Source organism: Leptidea sinapis, chromosome 25, assembly GCF_905404315.1.
Source record: "Leptidea sinapis chromosome 25, ilLepSina1.1, whole genome shotgun sequence".
In the NCBI taxonomy this organism is placed as follows: Eukaryota; Metazoa; Arthropoda; class Insecta; order Lepidoptera; family Pieridae; genus Leptidea; species Leptidea sinapis.
In genome coordinates, this window is record NC_066289.1 from 1,458,358 (window position 1) to 1,482,228 (window position 23,871).

Below are 23,871 nucleotides of genomic sequence, written 5' to 3' on the forward strand. Positions count from 1 at the left end.
TTTAATAAGAGTATATAATTTATTTACAGTAAACTGCCTAATAATACCTAGACTTACGGTAAACAATGATAAATTCGTTATTTGCCTATATCAACTAAGATAAACCTACACTTATAATCTACTCTACTATATTATACAATATATCATTTTTCTGTTATCATTACTTTATTGTTTAAAGTCCAGAATTCATCTTTAACCGAAAGCATGCTCTCATTATTCCATGCCTGAAGGGTCACCAACAAGAACCCCAAGTGGACAACAACTCCAATAACTAGACTCCACACTTTGTCTTCGGGATTTATTTCATAAAAACAACTTAACTGGTAGATGGTCTGAACTCTGAGAGACCAATGCCATTATCATCGACCTTGTAGCGCAGTACGATATACGGTATTGATACGCCCTGCACATTACAATGCAGTGCCGCTCAGGATGCTTGAAAAAGCCAAATATTTTTAGGGACACTACAATTGCGCTCGTCTCCTTGAGACATAAGATCTTAAGTTTCATTTGCCCAGTAATTCCAATAATCTTCAGACCAGTGCAGTAGTAACAGTGCAGTAATTTGTACGGCGTTTCATCAATCTGTACGCACCGTAAGAATTCAAGAGTACAGTGCGTTAATAAATAGAATCAAAGCTAGTCAGATTCATTGCATAGAAGTCGAATTTAATAAATAAATACATATTAGTTTTATTCAGATAACATTACAACTGTAACAGAACTTATAGGCAGACAAGGTATAATCCAGTCAACCAATAATCTACATTGGGCTCCTGGACGCTCATTGGTCATTTAATTAACAATAACAACATATCGTAAATAGACGCTTCTGACTACTGTAGATAGATAATACCTTATACGAGAACCCGTATACGCGAGGCGAACGCTTTCTCATAGGATAATTCATAAAATATACTCATATAATATAATATGTTGGTCTCAGTGAATCATACATCTTTCTGCCGTTTGGTGTCGAGACACTTGGCCCGTGGGGCCTAGAGGCGCGGAGAATGTTCAAAATACTATCTTCGCGCCTCAATAAGGCTACTGCAAACCCAAGCGCTGGCAGCTATTTCGGTCAACGGATCAGCCTTGCTATCCAACGCGGTAATGCTGCCAGTATTCTTGGTACGCTTCCACGTAATGATAGTTTTAATTTTATGTAGTCGTAGTATTGTAAATATAGTTATAAGATTTGTTTTGATTAAATAAGCAACATATATATAATATTATTTATATAAAATAATATCCTGTATGAATAGTCTGCTGAGCTATAAGGTCGATGGCTCACCCGCAGACCTAGGCCCTATCTATATACAAAACAATCGACAGAGCACGAAAGCTAAAAAGTATTCACACGCCGCGCCACATCCACTTCTCTACGCAAGCGACAGTACCCGATTTCAGCTGTATTTTCACCCTTCTGGGACCCGACCTTAAGGCGACACTAAATGCCAGCGACCTTGAGCGATATGAGTTCACGGCTGCCGGCCCGCCGTCTATGTAACAAAGCCAATATTTTCAAAATTCTTGCGTGGAAAACAGTTTATATGCTTTCAATCCTCGTTATTCACTACTAATCTGAATAAATGAACTTACACAAAAAGTACAAGCTATAAGAATAACTTTTCTGAGAGAAATACCAAAAAAATGCGTCACGCCATGCCATAAAACTTGTTTAACTTCAAAGAAATGTGGTAGTTCAAAAAGGCTCGGCAGTGTTAACTAAAACCAACAGCAAGCATTAGCAACCAACAAATAAGACTTAAGGATATGTGTAACAGGATTAAGTAGTGTTCATAGCTCGAAATGCTATACTTTCACCGCAAAACTTGTCTAAAAACACCATGTTTGCGTGTTTTCTGCTTACTCTTCGCCTTAAAGGGAATGTCTCACGTGCCTATTTCTTGTAGCTAATCCAACTTTAACCATAATATCACGTCTTATTTTCATTATTAAACGTCAGTGACAATTTTAATATAACATAACCTAAAAATAGTGTATACCTAATGGATACAAATATTAATCTAATATTTACATACATACAACAACATTTTGTTTTTATCACATATAGCAGTGCTATGGTATTAGTTCCTAAAATAAATAAATTAAAAATATAAACTAGTTTTCTTTGTCGTCTGATGGCGAGTGATTTTCATTCGGCTGTGGGACATCGTTTACGCCGGCTCTGTGAAGTAAAAATAATTACTTAAAAATTAATGTAAATAGGCTTAGATTCAATAGATTCTTAGTAAATAATTTGATTCTTTTACAATACAATTGCGTCGGTACTCTGACTCCTTGCCGTGTTCAAGGTAATCTTGTCAGGACTGGGAATGTCGAATACGGCAGCTTACAGCACAATTATGTCGGTGTCATATTCTTATATGTGTGTACCCATTGGTATTGCCACTCTTGTACCGTGCTGCCTATTGGTGTGGAGTTTGTACAAAGTTCTATCTACGCGTCTCAACAAAAACTATTTCAGTCAACGGGTGAACGGAAATGCTTCTATATTTTCGGTACCACGTAGTAATAGTTTTTACTTAATAATTTTACGTGTTTTGAATTTATATAGAAGAAAGTGATTATCTTTATTATTGTAATATTCTAAAAATTACGAGTGATCGCCAACTTTGCGCTCATCTGGAGCCCAAAGCCAATTTGGCTTCGGAAAAAGGGGGTGGTCAAAAGTGCGAAACAGTTGATCTAGCCGGCCCTAATTCTGGGGCAATTTCGCGATCCTGCTTCTTAATAATATTGTGGAGTATAGCTCTTATAACTGATTTGGTTTAGCCTAGATCAGGTTGAATCATTGAACTCTGTGCGACGCAGAGCTCGAATTTTTCAGGGATCACGTACTCAGCGAAGTGCGGTTCGATTCGAGTTCACTTAAGTGGTGCTGTGTAGAGGCGTTGCTTCATTGTATGTTGAAGAGATGTTTGACCTAATCCCTACCACCGAAATTGTACCATTGCACCACGCGTCCCAATCGAAAATATCATTCTCCCACTCCACTTAACATCAGGGCACCACGTGCGCACGTTGGTCTTAATCTCCCATAAACAAATTACCGATCTGATGTAAATGAAGTTCATGTGATTAGACTTATTCATTAATTTATGTTTTCAGTTTCATTTACTCTCCGAACTTTTTCCGAAATGATCGCGCCATAAAGGTCTTAACCCAAAAACAAACAGGTTATAAATTTGTGTGCATATAAATATCGGAATGACTTGAGCATAGAGCGTAGAAAATAGAATGAATTGAAAAAGAATCTTACGTTCTTTGTTTCTTGTGTTCGGCGGTGTCCGGCAGTGAAAGTACAACGGCTCCTCCCGCGACAGTCATCAATGCTATAGTAATCATAGGCAGGTGGTCGTTGAACGTTGTCTGAAAAGGCATGTACATCCATTAACAATGATGCATAATGTACCTTTTTTAAATAAAAGTTACTTCTTATAACATGGGCTATCTGTCAGGGAGAGTCCTGTCAAAATCATTCCAGTCTTTACCTAGATTATCGAGTACGTTAATATAACATAGATATTCATGAGCATCCAATGAAACTCTCCTATTTTCACATTACAATAAGCTACTTCAATATCATTTATATGTACCCATTTTGTATCTGGGATGCTTATCAAATCAAATCAATTAAACAATCAGAAGAAATTACAAAAAAAATTATATTCAGAGTTGCGTTAATAACATCGAAATATTTGAGTTCATGTAAGACCTTCTTAAATTTTTGTGCGACGAACATTTATGACGATACAAACAAAACGGAACAAAATTGAGTACGGCTTGACCGATTTTTATTATAATGTTTGAAATACTTAAAAATTTATAGAAAGAGACATCGTTATTTAAAAAAAAAACATTTAAATACCCACGATAATTTACAAACCAGATTTTTTAATAAACTCATAACAAATACTGTAGTAATAGTGTTCTTGAAGAGATTGTTTGGCTCCAATGTGTGGAGTAAATTGGAGAGTTCGGTTCTCAAAAAAGTTTTTCATATGTATCTGCTACCACCACGGACAACCATGTTACTTCCCACAGATTTTAAGAAGAACAGAGTTGCTCTTTAAGATAATTATAATTTTCATACTAAAAGTAGCTTACCAATTCCCAAAGATATGGTATACATATAAGGCTCAATCCAGCTGAGATTTGACTAGCCCCAACTCCAAGGTTTCGGACAACAGTAGGATAAAGTTCTGCTGTAAAGATTGGCAACATCATATTAGTCGCTGCAATAGCAAACTTCCCAACCATCAGGCATGATATGATTACCCATTCGTTTTCGAAAAACATTGTCAGTAATTCACTACCAACACAAGCTAAGCCACAAATAGTCATAGTCGTAAATATTGGCAAACGTCGACCAGCTTTCAAGAGTATTGGTATGCTGATTGCAATTGCTGGGATTTCAACTGCGGCTAATATAATGGACGTTAGATGTATGTTTCCAAGGTTGAAGTTCCCAATGTTCAGTAGGAGTCCATAATACCCCAATGTCATTGCAAACCAAGTGATCGCCAAGCAAGTGGTTCGTTTCAACAGGTAACCTCGCAGCAACATGCAAACACTAGGATCTTCTGTTTTCACATCCGTTACGTAAACATGCAAAAGTTTGTCAATATCGGCTGGAACTTCTCTTTTGTTAAACTTGGCTACTCTTTCTAATATTTCTTTGGCTTCTTTTATTCTGCCCATACTGAGGAGCCATCTTGGGGATTCCGGTAGAACAAACCTGAAAAAGAGTATAGTATTATTACGTAAGATTATCGATCATAGTAGCTAGAATTTGATCGATAACATAAAAAAAACATATTGAGTGCATGATATCACTATAGATATGTAGTACAGTATAGGGAACTTTTTGATAGTTTGGGTTATATATATCATTGTATTCGTTACCTATTTCAAATCAAAGGACAAACTTAACAACTTTGGATTTATTGATTGATGAAGATTGATTTATAAAATATATAACCGAGTTCTGGCTTCCTTACGACCCCAATATAATACTGTCTTTACCAACTGGATATGAAGCGTTCCTCCACAATGAGGTTATCAAGGAACAAATCAAGTCGATATTTCATATTTCTCAATCGTATTAATAACCAGCCATTGCTGGCTATTAAAATTAAAACATTTTTTTGACTGTTGTTTCTCAATATATTCTTAATAATGTTCTACTTATGTTCATAAGCACATTGAGGAATTTGCTAGAAACTTTTAACACGAGGAACAAACATAAACTTGTTATGCCTATTACTTGTATTGGGCGATGTATATGCTTCTACAATATGATCCCAGAAAATGTACAAAACAAATGTGTTAGGAAATTTAAAAGAATTGTTAAAAACGTTTGTGTGGGAAAGGTTACTTTAGCATAAACGATTTTCTTAATGATAACACATACTGGGAATGAAGCGAACACCCCCAGGCTCTTTAATTATAAATGTTTATTGTACAATATTACATTGTTATCCATATTTTTTATTAAAAAAAGACCGTTGAGTTTCTTGCGCCCGTTCTTCTCAGGTCTGAGGCAGTCTATTTTAAATGGGTGGTAGTTATTAACGTCCAATAAGTTATTTTGAATAAAAATATTAGAGAATATCAAGAACGCTAATCCTTCCTAATCCGTGTAAAATTACTTAGTGTGCCCTGTAATTACTAAATTTAAAATTATTAAGTTACTAAGTATGCTTAAAGTAACGGCTTACCATAAAAATACAAGAAGACATCCAGGTATCGACAACGCCAGTTGCAGTTCCCTCCAGTTGGGTAAGGCAATAGAGAGAAGAGATACAATTATGTAGGCCAATGGTAAAGGAAAAAAGTTGCAAACTCCAGCTATTGTGACCCATTTCCCTCCGACCAGTTCCACAGATAACACAAATGCTGCATAGACAACAGAGACTGACACCAGGCCCATTATCAGCCTAAGAACAACATATTGTACGTATGTTTGTACTAGAAGAGAAATTATCGCAAGGATACTTTGTGTGATCGCCATTGCCATGAGAATGCGTTTTCTGCCGTACCTGAAAATTTGAATATAACTTTTGTAATCAATTATTGCCGAATACTTGAGATTATTGAGTATTTTGTGTATATAATTTATATAAATAACATACGAGCCAACTATGTTTTTGTTTTAATTTGAACTCCAACAACGGTCTAAGATAAACATGACGTGGAATTTCGTATTTCTATTAATCCAGCCAAAATATTCAGAATAATTTCAACTGTTTGTAATATTGCAGTTGAGCTAGAACAGGCGCCTTTTATAGCTTTATCATAGTTTACTTTAATTTATTGTTATCTACCGGCTTTCACTACATTTATTGCTAAACCCTAAAATTTTCTTCAATCAGCTTAATAACAATCAGCAATATACGCCTATTTAATTCGATGCCTCATGGCACTTTTAGAGTTCAATTCAGTAATAATTTAGTCAAACTTAATCAAAGAGTTCGTGAGGTGCCTAAACCTCTACGAACATTCCATAGATAATACACTATGAACATTCGCTGTTTGGTATTTGTAATATACCTACATTAATTATAATAATATCACTACTATGACATTACAATGTCACTTAAACCAGGCCGATAAATTGTAAGAAATGAAGTCGATTGACAATCTACCGTGTTATTATAATATCATTAGTGAAATTGTAGTATTACGGCATTAACAATATACCAGCGCCATATATAGAGAAATCAGTGTAATAAATAATTTTGTGATAATTAATAATAAATTGTAAAATCTATATATATAAAAATGAATTGCTGTTCGTTAGTCTCGCTAAAACTCGAGAACGCCTGGACCGATTTAGCAAATTTAGGTCTTGAATTATTTGTGGAAGTCCAGAGAAGGTTTAAAAGGTGAATAAATAGGAAAATGCTGCTAAATTAAATAAAAACAACAAATTTGTTTTTCCTTTGATGTGTCCATGCATAATTTCTATGAGAGAATTTATTGACGCACGGTTTGACAGTTCTGCTGTGAAACAATTTCATTACGACAGCAGGGTGCATATTTTACGAAGTAATTTTTGATGTTATGATATATTATTGACAAATTCATATAAAAATATTATTTTATTTGTTATATACAGAACAACATCTGTCGGGTCAGCTAGAATGTAATAAAAGTGTTTTGGTGAAAAGTTATTTTTTCAAACACTTAAAACCCAGAATCTTGAAATGATATCTTGCATAAAAAGAGCAGAAATATAAACTTTACATACTTAATACATTTTTTTTTAACTGTGAACGTCAAACTTATACATTATAATGTACTCTTCCTACAAAAGAGTCCATACAAACTTCTGTCCAGATTTAATGACGAGATTAAAGTACATGAATAATACAATACAAATTATAATGCAATAATCTTGTAACTGTCCGATGAATAAAAATGTAATGAATTACCTCTGGGTGACCGCTAGTCATAAAAAGTTAATCTTAAAACTATGCAAAATCATAAGTGCAAAAACGTTATTCCAATATTATTAAGAGCATCAAAATTCTGCCAAGAATTAACTTACTTATCTGATATCCATCCTCCTACAACACCTCCAATACCAACTCCAATTAAAAACACAACTTCAGCTAAATTTGTAAGACTAGCTCTATCGCAGACTAAGCCCCATTCAGAAATGATGGTATTTCCAACGTCTGATCTGTCGAAATCCCAAACTTGACATTTTTCAAACGCATCCAAGTAAGATGCTGTCTCATTCATTATATTTTCCGCTGTATCAGTTGGCGTGAGGACCCTGACGTAGCAGGCGTTGACTGGCTGACTGTATTTAATCCAAGACTCTATTGGCAGATCAGATAGATTTTCTGGCCGTTGACACCAAAATTTTGTAGCATATGCCTGAAAGTTTAAATCTGTTTATCGCTTGTCATAGTAAACATTACTCTCATGGTGAGATTAAATCCACATCTTTTACGCAATGTCATTTGTTCGGACATTAGAAAAAAAGTTATAGATAATAAATTACTTATCTATAAAAATGAATAGATGCATTTTATATTATTTTAAGTTTTAACTACCATCGTATATGCTAAACCAGGCATGCATACCCGGGCAGGAGTATATACACATGAGGTGGTAACATATATTCTGGCGGGAATTTAAGTTTTCCCAAATAGCTCGCTCCTTTTGTAAGTATCATTAATTTTGCAAATGTTTCGGTAAATTTCTCTCGAGCAGTATGTAGGTTTTTTTTGGCTTCAATGCCCAAATATTATTCTCACAAATTCCCTGAGTTGATTTATGCATATAGAGAAAAAATTGTTCAAGTCTAACAAAAGTATTTGTGTGTCTGTTGCTTTAAAATTTCACTCATTAATCATAATGATATTGAGAATTCAGGGAGTTTTTACCGTGAATGTTGGTAAGTAGATGTGGAACGTGCAAGGGAAGGAGAACAGCGATAGTAGGGCTGTCATGAGGAGCTGCCACCTTCCGTATTCACCAATTATTTTTGAAACGACATCTTCAGAACCACTCTCATCATCTTCTGGTATTCTTGCCTTCTCTTTTGATCCTCGGCTTGGCTTTACTGAAAAAGAAAAATTATATTAATTTTTTTTCTTTACAGAGAGGTTTTTCGAAGGATAGTCGACAGATCGGGAGTTAGGATTCCTAAAATAATGTATAATGAATGTAATTGGCTATATATGATTAGAAAAATATAGTAGAAAGAAAAATTAATTAAGTTTGCACACCTGAAAGTAAGTATGCGTACTGTTATCTGTATTTTAAATAACGAAAAAAAAATGTTTTTCTCTCTGTTTATTGGTATGTCTGTGCACAGCAATCTCAAAAATGGCTTAACGGAATAGAATCCGGTTTTCAATGATGTATTTTAGCAAGGTTCACGTAATGTGTTTCATTGCACAAATAAAAGAATTATGCCTATAATAATTATTATAGACGCTGTTCCATAAACGCGCTGCGGTCAAATTAAACTAGTTTTTTATTGCCACAGAACGAGAATATTCAAAAATATTTTTCGAATTTTTAAAATCTGTATTTAATTTAAGCTTTTTCATGTTATATGGATTTGTTAAAATTAATAACAAATATTTAAATAAAATACCTTTAACAGGATTTTATTTGCGTGTAATTGTAACTGTATTTTTACATTAATTAATCCAACGTTTCATTATTTTTATAGAGTACGAGTTGTCCATCTGAAAAGCTTTCAAGATCTCCTTTTCTAAGTATCTTGAGGTATCATAAAAATAAAATTATTTATTAATTAATAGTTTAAAATAACAATGAATAACCTAATTCACTGCAAAAAATAACCAAGATAATGGGTAACCATATTCATTGTTACCGGTAATGTGTATAATTCGGCATTCAATAAAATACCTAGGTAATGTATAAAATACCTGTGCAATCCAGGCAATGTGTTGTTACGGAGGTCACATCGAATGTCGAATGTTCGCGAGAACTATAGATTTCGATAGGTCCTTGACATACCTAGGTGTTTTGTACATAACCGTGTTTTTCTTTCTTGTTACTATCTAGACAGAACATTCAAGACTAATCCTTACGTGAATTAAATAGAGTCGTATTTTATTGCCGGGCCATTAAGAAACTGATCGATGAGAAAATGAACATTTAGGGCTGTATAGTATATACAAGACAACATATAAGCTATACCAGTATTAGTGTATTTTGAAAATCAGCAGTAATAGTGTATAACGAGTAATTGGTACCTGGTAAGGAGTACATTACTAATTGCTGTGATTTCTAATAAATTATTTGCGAAATGATAAGTGTGTTTTTCGAATTAAATAGTCTTGACGCTTAACAGTATAAAAATGTATTTATTTAACAATATGGGTAGTATTTTATGTTTGGCGAATTGTAACAGTGGTGATTCAACAAATAGGTTTTTAAGTTTAATACAAATTTCATGTTAACTTGAATGTTAAATATAAAAAAAACCGTGTTGTAGACAGGCAGGTATCCAATACAATAAGTTCTAAAGTACGTAATACATCATAAAATAGATAATATTTCATACATTCCTTAAAATATCCAGGTATTATATAGAATACCAAAATTATACATATTGCCGGTAACAAAATATAAACCTGCAACTTCCTGTTGAGATTGTATCAATAAATTTGACAGGTAAGGTCACATTGCACAAATAATGACTTTGTAGTTTCGATTAGGTACACCTTTGACCACTTCGACCACATTATAAATGGTAGATTGCCTAATGGCCGCTTTTAATATGCGCTCTAATATAAGTTTATTTAGAATCCAGATTATTTGTTATTCGTCAATCAATCCTGAATGTATTTAAATGTTTCAATCTTCATTTTCAAATTCAGAAAATCTAGAAAACACTTTACTGTTACTTTCATACAATACTAAGCTAAAAATAACAATATATCATCCCATGTAACACAGTTTTCAAAATAATATTACCAGATAATATAATAATTAATCTTACGAGACGAAAGGCGGCAACATCCTAGAATTTAGAAACATGTGTACCTATTTACTTGTTAATCTTCTCTCTACGCTATTTACCAATATATTTACATATTTCGCTACATGCATTTTCTCCAGACAAGAGCTTCTTGAGGAATACCATGTCGAGTATTAGACGGCGACAAAAAACCTTTAGTATTCCTTTTAAGGAATCCTAGCATCCTATTGGCCTGTTTAGCATTTGCGTCCACATGCGTTTTGAACTTTAAGTTTGTGTCCAGTAATAGCGCCAGCAACAATGATAAATCGAAGAGGCGATATCATTTATGAACGCTGAAAATTAATCGGGTCCTAAGTGGGATCCTTGTGGCACACCTGAATTCGCAAAATACTCTCGTGAGCAGTAACCGTTATGAAACACATACTGAAGCCCTTTTGCTAGAAATGACCTGAAATATTCCAACAAGTATCCGCCGACCCCGCGTCGTCTTAATTTTTTTATGAGACAAGATTGACTAACTTTGTCAAAGGCACTTGAAAATTCCATACAAATTGTATCCACTTGTTGACCTCTATTCTAGTCTATTTCATTACTAATAAAAGACATAAAGGACAGTAAATTTGTTTGGACAGAGAGTCCCTTCCTAAACCCATGCTGGCTTTCGCACATTTCGCTTTCACGATGGCGCGTGATTATAAGACAGATAAGAGACTTAAACAGCCCAGAAATACATGACAGTACAATATAGGTAGTTTATTACGTCATTCTTATCATTTTTTCTACACTGGCACGATTTGTTTTCCCTTTTCCACAAGTCAGGGAAGAGTCCAAGTTAAGGATAAGAGATAATGGTAGAGCTAGGACAGGACCACGTTTTATTAAGACTACAGCCCTTGAATACATTTAGTTTTTAATCACACGTATAATTTACGATACGATAGAAAACTGATGTCATTTCTTTTACATTCTTTTTTAATTAATTAAAGCAGTTAATATTTTTGAGGCTGTGGCTATATTTTCAGACATTAGGTCTTAACGAGATTTTCCACCCGCATCGTGTTGACGTCTGGCATTCGACAACAGCGCGTTTTGCGAGAAGCTTCTTGCCTCGCACAGTCACCTTGTGGAATCAATTACCGGCTGCAATTTCCCCGAACCGATGCAACTTAGGGACCTTCAAACTTAGAGCATACTCCCACCATAAAGGCCGGCAACGAATCTCTTAACCTTTATTGTGGCCTATGTCCATGGTCGGTTGCTTATCATGGTTGTTACTTACGATCATTTAACAAACACATTATTTAAATACATAATATTAGGAATAAATAGGAACTGTCTAATGCACTAATTCATAATAAGTATATAATATACTCCATTTTAGCTATCGAACTGTGTTGTATTTTTTTTTATGAAAATAAGAGACGAGACGGGCAGGACCTTCAGCTGATAGTAATTGATACACCCTGCCCATTACAATGCAGTGCCGCACAGAATTCTTGTAAGACCCAAACATTCTGAGCGGTACTACTACTGCGCTCCTCACCTTGCGACATAAGATGTTAAGCCTCAATTGTCCAGTAATTTCACTCTGTACTAGGTTCAGACCGAAACAGTGTAATGCTTACAAATCACTGCTTCAAATAGGCGCCGTTGTGGTAGCCATAATCTAGCCGGCCTGTGCAAACGAGCCTCACACTGGTAAAAATATTATTCTGTCAAAATGTCACTTGATATTTATTCAGAATGGCAACTGAGGCATTTAGAAACTAACAGAAGCTTAAACAGCTAAATTATAGTCATGAATAGTATAATAGATATGTTTGAATAGCGGTTGTATTAATGTATTACCATCGAGAAAAATTCTAAATTATATTTAAGAATAGTATTAGAAACACAACATGACTAGGAGATATATAACACAAACGCAGTTCTACATGCAAACAGATGCATTTAGGGCCAAGGCCGAAATATTTATAGTTTACATTTACGATTAGCTAAACTCGGAATAAACAAACACGCGAGATATCAAAATACAACAATTAATTAATTGCAAAGCATGCTGACTTTCAAATCATAAACTCAATAATCTCTGGTAAACAATATTGTACTGTTTACGTCTGGCAATAAAAATTCTTTGTGTGTTTTATATGATAAATGTATCTTATATCCGCGATTTAAACTCAGGTGTAAAAAACACAAAATGATCTTAAAATAGAATAAATTATGTCGGTATGTGCTCTAAAAGTAGTCGATCAAGTATATTATAATATATATAACATTGAGCAGAGGGTATTTTTATAAATTAAGGCAGTGATAGTAAATAAGATTTTTGTCTTCGTTTGTGTTTGCCGCAGCCCATAAATGGGTAATTCTTAAGACCTTGGTCCTATTGATTTCCTTTTCACGTACCTACAGGGAAAAAATCAAACCTTCATGGTCAACAACAATAGCCACAAGTTGGTGTTATATTATTTTAATTACTAATTATTCAGTAATTACTTATTTATCAATACAAAGCCGTTACTATTATTGAGCAAGTAGGTATTTATTCCATACTAAAAAAACATGATTGCAATCACACGTGGTAAAAGTGAAACTATCAAAACTTTCAAGATAATGAGACGAATGTAAAATTTCGCGAAGATGATAATTGTAGGTTTTAGTTATGATCAGAGTGATACAAAGTTTGGTAATTATTTTATATTTTATTCGTATATATTACATAGATTTATTCAGATTACCTTTCCCCAGACTCTTGATATACCTAGAGGGTCACCAATTGATCAACGACCGGCAGTACGGCTTTCGCCATGGTCGGTCAGCAGGCGATCTTCTGGTATACCTAACACATCGATGGGCGGCTATTGAAAGCAAGGGGGAAGGCCTGGAAGTTTGCCTAGATATAACGAAGGCCTTTGATCGTGTATGGCACAAGGCGCTCCTCTCTAAACATCCATCATTTGGGTTTCCCCAGAGTATATGCAAGTGGACCTTCAGCTTCCTCACTGGGCGCAGCATACAGGTCGTTGTCGACGGTTATTGCTCGAACCCGAAGCCCGTGAAAGCCGGAGTGCCCCAAGGCTCTGCATATCAATGATATTATGTTGGACACCTCCAACATACATTGCTATGCACACGACAGCACTGGTGATGCCGTATACACGGGCCACGCAGGTCTCTCTCGGGAAATCGTCGACCAGTGCTGGGAGAAACTTGTGTATTCTATTGAGGCCTCTCTCGAGAAGGTCGCGGAATGAGGTAAATTCCTTGTCCAATTTAACCCCCAGAAGACTCAAGTTTGCGCGGTTACCACAAAAAAAAACCATTTGTCGTATCACCGCCTTCGACAACACTTCCCTTAAAACCTCGCCTAGTATCGGAATACTGGGTCTAGAAATTTCGAGTGATTGCCAATTCCGTGGCCATTTGGAGGGCAAAGCCAAATTGGCTTTAAAGAAGCTGGGCATCATTAATAGAGCACGGCAATACTTCAAGCCGGCCCACATTCTAGCGCTCTACAAAGCGCAGGTCCGGCCACACATGGAGTATTGCTGTCATCTCTGGGTCAGGCGCACCCCAGTATCAGCTCGATCCATTTGACCGCGTGCCACGCAGAGCAGCTTGAATTGTCGGGGACCCAGTGCTCTGTGAACAGCTGGATCACTTATCGTTGCGTAGAGACGTCGCTTCATTGTGTGTTTTCTACCGCAATTATCACGGGAAGTGTTTCGAAGAGCTGTTTAACCTGATTACTGCCGCCAAAATCCACCTTCGCACGACACGCCACAAGTTAGGATATCATCCCCGCCATCTAGATGTGTGGCGTCGTCCACAGTGCGGTTTTCAAGGAGCTTTCTTCCACTTACTACAAAGCTGCGCAGTGAGCGTCCTTGTGCGGTGTCTCCGGGACGACACGACATGGGTACCTTAAAAACAAGCGCGTACACCTTAAAGGCCGGCAACGCTCCTGTGATTCCTCTGGTGTTGCAAGACAATGTGGGCTGCGGTAATCACTTAACACCAGGTGACCCGTACGCTCGTTTGTCCTCCTTTTCCATAAAAAAAGACTCAGAGCTTACATTTTTAATAAATGATACAAGAGGCTTATGGTAACTAAAGTTTGAAATAAATACTTTAGTCTTAATATTATCAATATTTGAAATACAACAATTACTGTTTTCGATCTTGTTGTTGATTTGCCAGTGACACCTGCACATTTTCAAAATAAATTTGGCACCCAAAAACTTAATCAACAGAATCGATGTATTGTATATATGCATATGAAGTCCTGGTACATGCTGCTAGGATGACACATCTCTTCTTCAACAATGACCGCCTGGTACCAAAACACTGTATAATGCTTCCTATCTCATTTTCTTCCACGTTAAATCTCATAAATTTGTCTCTCTCTTTTTACCGTCTCGCTTTTTCGTTTCATCGACTTTCAAATTACAACGATGCTAAAGAAGTTTTCACTTCAAAAATGTTATTTTAATTTTAGAAAGAATCTTATTTAAATGAAAATTCTTTAGGTGCGCACCTCAAGAAATTTACACTAAGCTCTTTATTTTATGAGTATGACTAGCAGATCCGATAGATGCTGTTCTGTCAAAAAAAAATATGATGTAAGTATTCGGGAATTATATATTCTAAAACCATCGGATTTTTTTTAATTTCCTTGTTTGTAGTAGACAAGACGGTGTGGGGGGAGAGTCGTATCGCATCAAGTGAAATACGCGCTTGAATTTTATTCTCGCGTCCGTAGTTTTCTTGCGATTACTCTTAAGATATAATATTCATATAAATAATGTCCTCCATCGCGATTTTCTGTCTGTTGGCGATAGACTCAAAAACAACTGCACCGATTCTCAGGCTTTTTGCACCAATTGGCTCTCGAGGAAGGTTTAAATATATAATTTGTCAAGTTTTTGATTAAATTCTTGTATAAATTAACGAGATTTGTTAGAGGTGTCGGAAAAAATAAGCAGTCTGGGATCTTTCGACGAAAACGCTTTCTAAACCCTTTGAGATATAACAAAATAATGTATGGTGGAATTGTGAATCTTATATGGGTCTACAGAAAAGTCCACGATGCATCTATCTATCTGATAACATACTAAACCCGTTTTTATACTTTAAAAAGTTGGCAATTATTAAGCGGTAATAGAAAAGATGTTTACACAAAAACGATATTAATCCTTATCATTTTATTAGTAGTACATACTATAAAATCATTCAAAAAATCGCTTTTGTTTAATTTTTAACTCATTAACTTTGATTACACATTAGAGATCAGTTTGGTATTCAGTCTATTAGAGAAAAAAATTAACATAACACATATTATGTCTGTTAATTCTCAGTTTATTTTTGGAAATTTAATGTAACAAGTTCAAATATCCGTTACCCTTTTGATCAACTTAGCGATATTCATAAAAATCTAGATAAGAAGATTAAGAAGTAAGTAATTAAGCCTCGTAAAACATGCTAGTCAAAGTCAAAGTCAAATAAGCTTTCTTCAAATAGGCTTAAACTAAGCGTTTTTAAGTCGTCATTTTAAATATTTAAAGTAAATTACTGAATCTACCATTATATTCGAAAGGAGTTGAGCTCGTGACATTTACACTTTCTAGCCATATTCAACCTAACTTAATCCTGTTAATAATTCACCCTCTCAGAGGTAAAATTTCGAAATACCCCTTCTTACGTCATTCAAGTAACAGTCACTCAACTATTACAGTAGGACATGCATATTACGTATAGATAGTAAAAAGCATAATATAATAAGCGAAACACGGCGACAATTTTATTATTTATAACAAAACATTAGAAACTAACTTGGCCATGACCAGTTTTCTATTTCCAACTATGTAATATGATCTATTTATTATAACTCTTTTGCAATTATTCAAGGTACCGTCCAATAATTATTGTCACGGTAAGCTGGTAGCGACACTTCAAGAGAGCCTCTAAGAATCTTACAGTAAAAAATCAATTGAATTAACTTCCTAGTTGGATTTTAATTAGCATTTTCTTTTTCTGTGAGGTACCTATGCCATGACAATTACAATTGTCTTCGCCGTGAATTGGGACAATGTATGTCCTAATTCAATAATTTGTAGCAATAAATAAAAATTTAAGAAATAATCTATGCAAATATATCTATGGTTGTTTCTGATGTCAGGTTACCAGATTATTACTTCTTTATGAGAAAAAGTCACTGTAAAAATTTAATTGCCTAACAGATCAGATAGGCCTTATGATGCCTTTATTCTGCCGGCGACTTTGTCTGGATTAAGTCCGAAGTCTTAAGAATTTCATAAAATTTCTAATAATAAATCAAACTCTTACCCTATCGCCTTTCCTACCCAAGGTTTCTGTTCATTATTGGCTGTGTCTCCTCTAATACATAAGTTCTGCACTTATATCGTTTGTAGACTAATAAAACCCAGCATAGGCTCATAAGTAATGGAACTCGAGGAAAGTAACGACGGGTTCCTTACTCATCATGAGCTCGACCTTTACACCGATGGTTCGAAGACTAATTCGGGCACAGGAGAGTCTTCGGGAGTCTTCTCGGAAAATCTAAATATCGGCATATCCGAGTCCTTGGGTAAGCTTAACGCTGGCAGAATGCATGGGGATTCTGTTAGCGGCCAATGCAATCGTAGCCAGAGATGTTCAAGATCACACCATTAGAATGCTGTCTGATAGCAAATCGGTATAACAAACCCTTAAAAGTAAGGTAATTCTAGCCTATTATATGAATGCCACTTAGGTGCGAAGGACCTTTCCGTTCTCTGCCTGCGCGTGGACTGCAAAAACCATTCGCGAATCTACGCATGCTTGTATAAATAACTCCATATATGTATAGACCCCAAAGCGGAAACGCAAAAATTAAACGGCTCGACATTTATATGGCTACTACGGATTTCGTTTTGGAGCAGATCACAATCAAAATAGCGAATATTGGCAATTTCAACGCCCACTACGCCGAATGGCGGGGTCATGTAATATCGAATACGCGGGAGGATCTGCTTACGACTTCGTTTTAGAACATGGACTGACACAACTGACACAGTGGCACCGACATAAGACGTGGAAGATCTTACACCGTCACTATTGGACCTTCTGTTGACTTCACATCCCGACGACTATCTAGTTTCCGATGACCCTCCGCGATCAAGTTATATCCGATCGCATTGATTCTATGGCGTTGCGTTCGTGGGTTCTCTCTGCAACTTCTACCGCAAATATCACGGGGAGTGCTCCTATGAGTTTTGCCGAAACCCACATTCATTTCGTCAAAATGCGGAATTCCACCAGCATCAAGTTGACGTCTGGCATTCTACTACTTTAGTTTGCTATTTTGCGTACAGATAAGTGTTATTGGAGATTGATTATTTAGGTACCTACACTAGCATTAGTTGCTGCTTCATGTACGCGACCTGCATAAATGAATCCAGTCTACAACGTCCCCAACAAAATCTTACGGACAAACAAAGCCACGTTTGGTTTTATCTTAGATATATTTAACATTGTTAACAGGCCTCCATCTATTAAGTCCACGCTGACGGTTATTAAATCAAGGATTTAAACACGGATTTATATATATGGAAGCCTTACCTTATCCATAAAGTTAGAGTTAAATAATTATTTAAATAGAATCATGGTCAAGTCAGATTTAAATGTTAAATTAAATTAAAAATGATATGTAACGTAAACATAATATAATATTCTTGAATAAATTTGTTTGCTATTGTTTACTGGTACAATGTTAAAAAAAGAATCTCGTAACGATCGTTTTAAGTTTTTTGCTGCATTAAAAAATTAAGTATATTTACACATATTTAGACAAATTGTTAGTTAAAAATTAACAATAAAACAACCGCCTTCAAAAACACTATTCCAAAACAATATATAATATAATGTGCACTAAAAAGTATAAAAAATTGCGTATTTTTATACAATCTAATTAATTAATCTTATTCTAGTTACGATTATTGTAATTTTTGGAATCGGTGTCATCCAAGATAGGTTTGTTACTACATACATTGTTATAGGTGACATGTGCTTGAGTCGTGAGGAGGCGAGAGGCGAGAGGCGAGAGCGGGGCGCGGCGGAAGGACACCGATTCCAAAAATAACAATAATCGTAACTAGAATCAATTAAGTAGATTGTATTAAAATACGCATATATATATATACATATATATATATATATATATATACATATATATATATATATACATATATATATATATATATATATATATATATATATATATGTATATATATATATGTATATATATATATATATACATATATATATACATATATATTGTTTTGGAATAGTTTTTTTAAGGCGGTTGTTTTTTTGTTAATTTGTTTTTTCTATCGAGAAATATTTTTTTAACATTTCGGCTCTTAGATTAAGGATTAATCTCCCCTGCGCTCCAACTAGATGCCGTACTACCTAAGAACAATAGGTTATTTATTTACGGCAACTTTATATTGAAGTGTGTATTGGCTATTTGTAAAGATGCTTGTGTCCGTGGCATCTTGACACTCAATAGTAAACTTTGTAACTTATATGTACGCTTCGTGTTATTTTACATTGAAATTAATAAAATACAAAATACTTACTGATGATATGTGATCCAAGTGTATTTCTTGTAGCATTCTTTTTACAAAGTATTACTACACGACTTTTATTTTAGTTTCAATTATTTACAAAGATTAACAGAACATGTGGCACGTCAACGTCACAAATTGTTCGAGACTGGCTCGAGTATGCCCACTTGGGCGTAGTATTAGTTGCCACACTTTGCGACTACGCCTGCGGTATCTAGTTGGAGCGCAGCGGAGACCAATCCTTAATCTAAGATTCGGCTCTTGTAAAATTTACAAAAGGTCTCAGATATCAATAAAGCAGACCTGTTAGCTCACCGCATAATGAGATAAAACATTGAATACTTTAAGTTCATGGAGGCATTTAATTTAATTTAATTTTACATCCCCGAGATTTTATTGTATTGCATTTTGCCTAAATGTGTTTTGTTACCTACTTGAATTACATGAATCTTTTAAACAATAATATATTCTTTCCTTAAGCCAGCGACATTTTCATTACCAACCTGTCCAGGCTACACGCTGTAAAAATTTACTTACTTATTTCGCATATGACCTGTATTTTATGTTATTTTTAATTGGCAAAGATTTGGGAGGCTCCTATGCACAGGAAGCCGGCTAGATTATGGGTACCACAACAGCCGGCGCCTATTTCTGCCGTGAAGCAGTAATGTTTAAACATTACTGTTTTTCGGTCTGAAGCGCGCCGTAGCTAATGAAATTACTGGGCAACTGAGACTTAACATCTTATGTCTCAAGATGACGAGCGCAATTGTAGTGCCGCTCAGAATTTTTGGGTCTTTCAAGAATCCTGAGTGGCACTGCATTGTAATGGGTAGGGCGTATCATCAGCTGAACGTCATGCTCGTCTCGTCCCTTATCTTCATAATGTATTAATTAAATCAATGCGAACTATTGTCATCCCTGTTGTGAAGAATAAAACAGGTGACACTTCTGAGATGAGCAACTACCGTCCCATATCCCTTGCTACAACCGCGGCTAGTATATTTGACAGCTTGCTTAATAAGCAACTTGGTAATTATATTAAAATCCATGATGCGCAATTTGGTTTTTGAACCGGTACGTCAACGGAAAGTGCTATATTAACGCTAAAGCATACTGTTGGGTACTACTATACCAATAGGAAAACCTCAGTGATTGCCTGCTATCTTGACTTGTCTAGGGCGTTTGACCTGGTGTCATATCCAGTACTGTGGGACAAGATGAGAAGTGCAGGAGTTCCAGAACAGTTCACTGCCCTAATCAGTATTGGTATACCAATCAAAAAAATCAGCTTAGGTGGATGGATGCTCTGTCAGAAGAATATCAATTACAATGTGGTGTTAGAAAGGGAGGTTTAACGTCTCTGTTACTCTTCAATCTTTATATGAATCATTTGATTGAGGAACTGAGCAGCACACACGTTGGATGCCACATAGATGAAACCTGTTGTAATAATCTTAGTTTCGCAGATGATATGGTACTGCTTAGTCCAATCCCTCAATCGGAGGACTTAGGAAGCTTATTTCCATTTGCGAGACATATGCGCGGCTCACGGCTTAAAATATAACCCATCAAAGAGTGAAGTTATGATATTTCGAACTCCAAAACACAAGTCACGAAATTATTCTTGCTTATTTCTCGTAAATAAAAAGCCAAATATTGTTGATAAGTTCAAATACTTAGGTCACATCATTTCGAATGACTGTGACATAGAGCGGGAGCGTACAGCGCTGTCAGTAAGGAGTAATATGCTCGCCCGCAGGTTTGCACGAAGCACAATATATATAATGTTAAAGCGTTATTATTCAAAACATTCTGCCAGTCTTATTACTCGAGCGGCTTGTGGGTGTTATATTCGCGCGGGGCTTATAGCGTTCTACGTGTCACATATAATAATGCGTTTAGGAGGCTGTTGGGGCTACCATGGCGTTGTAGCGCTTCTGGAATGTTTGCTGAGGTATCTGTGGATGGTTTCCATGGCATAATGTCCAAAAAAGCGGTTTCCATGTTGCAGCGTCTACGTGTTAGCAGTAACAGCATCCTAAAGATGATTGCTGCCAGAGCTGACTGTTCCTTCCAGAAACACTGGATACAGTTAGCTCTAGGTTTATAAATATATTTCACTAAAAATACTAACGTAGTTCATAAGGAACATTGTTGCTAATACATTTACTAATATACATATATGGAGATCTCTCTGAATTAAATAAATAAATAAATAAAAAAAAAATTTCGCCAAAGATGACATAACGTAAAAGTTAAAATTATTTAGGCATTATAAAATCAGACATTTTAAATATTCTGTTTTCCTTCCCATATAAACACAGCAACACGCGACAGGGTAAAACTAGTAGAAATATAGCTTAAAAATCTTGACCTATAAATACGAGGTGATATGCAACAACGGTATGCAAAATAAGTGCAGCATGTCTATTTATCGAGCAATTATAACGGTTACACAACTGTCTTGATTACCTCTCGTATATTAATAAATCCATTAATAGACCACTAGCAGGCTCTCCTTACGCTTTTTCAATTACAGTCTATTAAATGTAAAACTAAAATCAACGATTTCACACTGTATAAAAGGCATAAAAACAGGCATTTATTTTCTCAAAATTAATACCTTTACAATTCTTTTTGATGTCATTTCTAATATGCTAGATACTACTACCGCTTGGGAAACAAATGGCGCTCTGAGAGAGAATGCCCTGTGCTTCCTCGGGGTATAAAAAGAATAGGGTAGTTCCAAGCCCACGGGTGTCGTAAGAGGCTACTACGGGCTTTTTAAAAGTGGGAGAGTCACGCTGCCGTCTTATGATCCCATATAGCTGAATGGTTAGTGACCCTGACTACTAAGCTAGAGGTCCTGGGTTCGAATGCCGGTAGATGCAATCATTTATACGATGAATATGGATGTTTGTTTCCGAGCCATGGATGTATTTATGTATGTTTAAGTAAGTATATTGTATTAAATATTTGGTTGTCTTGCACCCATAGTACAGGCTATGCCTAGTTTGGGGCAAGATAATTTGTGTAAGAGTGTGTCAAAATTATTATTATAATTAAAATTGAAAATTATAAGTGGATGTAAACGCTTGGAGAAATCACGCAAGTAAATTCATCCCACATTATTGCCGTATGAGGATGTAAACTATTAAAAGAGTTATAAAATTATAAGCTTCAGACAATACGGAAGTTTCGACTTGATATTTATATGAAAATGCTCTTCTAAGTGTTGTATGACATTCAAATATCCAGTTTCTTTGTTACGATAGAGGAAGATTAACGAGCTTTTGTGTTCACCACGGTCCATACCAAAGAGGATGTAATACTACGTAATAAGAGGCGGGAGTGCCTAAGTAAAATTTTAAATTTAGTTTAGTAAGAAACGTGCAGTGAGATTTGAAATAAGTTTGAAATAGTAATTGCGACGAAGTATGCGAACAGTTAATACGTAGTGGATTTTTGCTATTTCTGTTTTTTACAAGATTATAGCCGTCATCTGTCAATCTATCATTTACTGCACGTTTCATACACTCGAGTGAATCGCTTTTTTCTTAGAGTTTCGCTAGCCTGGTCCACACTTGTACATATGAATTCGAAAACCAAATTCAAGTCAAACAGATGGCGCGCAAGGATTCAACTGGGGTCCGTAGTGAGAGTCAACGGCTCTACCTATTGCACTATCGATGCTTCCGACATAAACGATCTCAAAGTAATCATACTATATGCAAACAGTGGTTCCGTTCACGTTGTTAACGCAAGATCGTTAAATTTAATCGCTGTTTCATTAATATGTATTAATATACAGCTAAATGCATAAATCAACAACATCAAGCATTTACGATTCACGGTTACTTGGTTCTGTTATTATTATGCTATTTATATTTTAGTTGTAGTAGAACTAAATGTATATGTAGGTACTATTTGTAACTTAGGCTGTGATATAGCATACTTAGACTTTGCTCAGACTTTACTTACGTAAAACTTAGCTGAGTATAACCTTAGCGTAATCTTCTATTACGGTTTTATAATCAATTGACATCTAATATGCTGAGCGAATGCTGAGACAGCTCAAAGCAAAAGCCAAGTTCGCTTTTTATCACACTCAGCTAAGTTTTACTTGAGTAAAGTCCAAATTCACTTTGTAGATTAGCTCAGCCTTAGATTTGAGTACATTTTCTTCAATATGATTATTATATTTCTTTATAATAAAACCGATTGTTTATTTGATTTACAACTTGATTTTAATTTAATCTCTCTCTTGCTGACGATCATCGAAGCGTTTCTTTTTATTTTTTACGATCTGATGCTAAATGATCACCGCCATCTAAGTTCACCTGTAACAGCAGAGGAATCACAGGAGCTTTGCTGCTCTTTTAGCAAGGTGTACAAACTTTTATTGAAGACACCCATGTCGTATCGTCCTTGAAACGCCGCGCAAGAAACGTCATTCTACAGTTTGGTTGTAAGTGGCAGAAAATTACTTGAAAACCGCACTGTGAAGGACTGTCACATCACAGATGGTGAGGTTGATCTTTATCGTAATCATCATTTGGGTTTTTTTTTTAATACTACGAACATCTTATCGTTAATTTGACAAACTAGTTTATGCGTTTATAAGTCGGTGTCAGCCAAGGTAGGTTTGTAACTACATACATAGTTATACGAGTAGGGAAATGTGCTTGAGTCGGACGCGCTACGTGAGGAGGCGAGAGGCGAGAGCGGGGCCGC

At 35.5% G+C, this 23,871-nt stretch overlaps 1 protein-coding gene across 2 annotated transcripts in view; it reads right to left on the reverse strand.

Moving 5' to 3' along the window:
• The window catches only part of LOC126972215 (organic cation transporter protein-like), a 75,792-nt gene continuing 51,921 nt past the window's right edge, over positions 1–23,871 (reverse strand). For both annotated transcript variants that reach the window (XM_050818849.1, XM_050818850.1), the window contains exons 2-7: positions 8,427–8,605; positions 7,580–7,914; positions 5,748–6,068; positions 4,135–4,765; positions 3,287–3,396; positions 1–2,191 (exon numbers count right to left, since the gene is read on the reverse strand). In XM_050818849.1, coding sequence (XP_050674806.1) covers positions 2,125–2,191; positions 3,287–3,396; positions 4,135–4,765; positions 5,748–6,068; positions 7,580–7,914; positions 8,427–8,605 — 1,643 coding nt within the window. In that variant the 3' untranslated portion in view covers positions 1–2,124. The remainder of the gene's footprint in view (positions 2,192–3,286; positions 3,397–4,134; positions 4,766–5,747; positions 6,069–7,579; positions 7,915–8,426; positions 8,606–23,871) is intronic.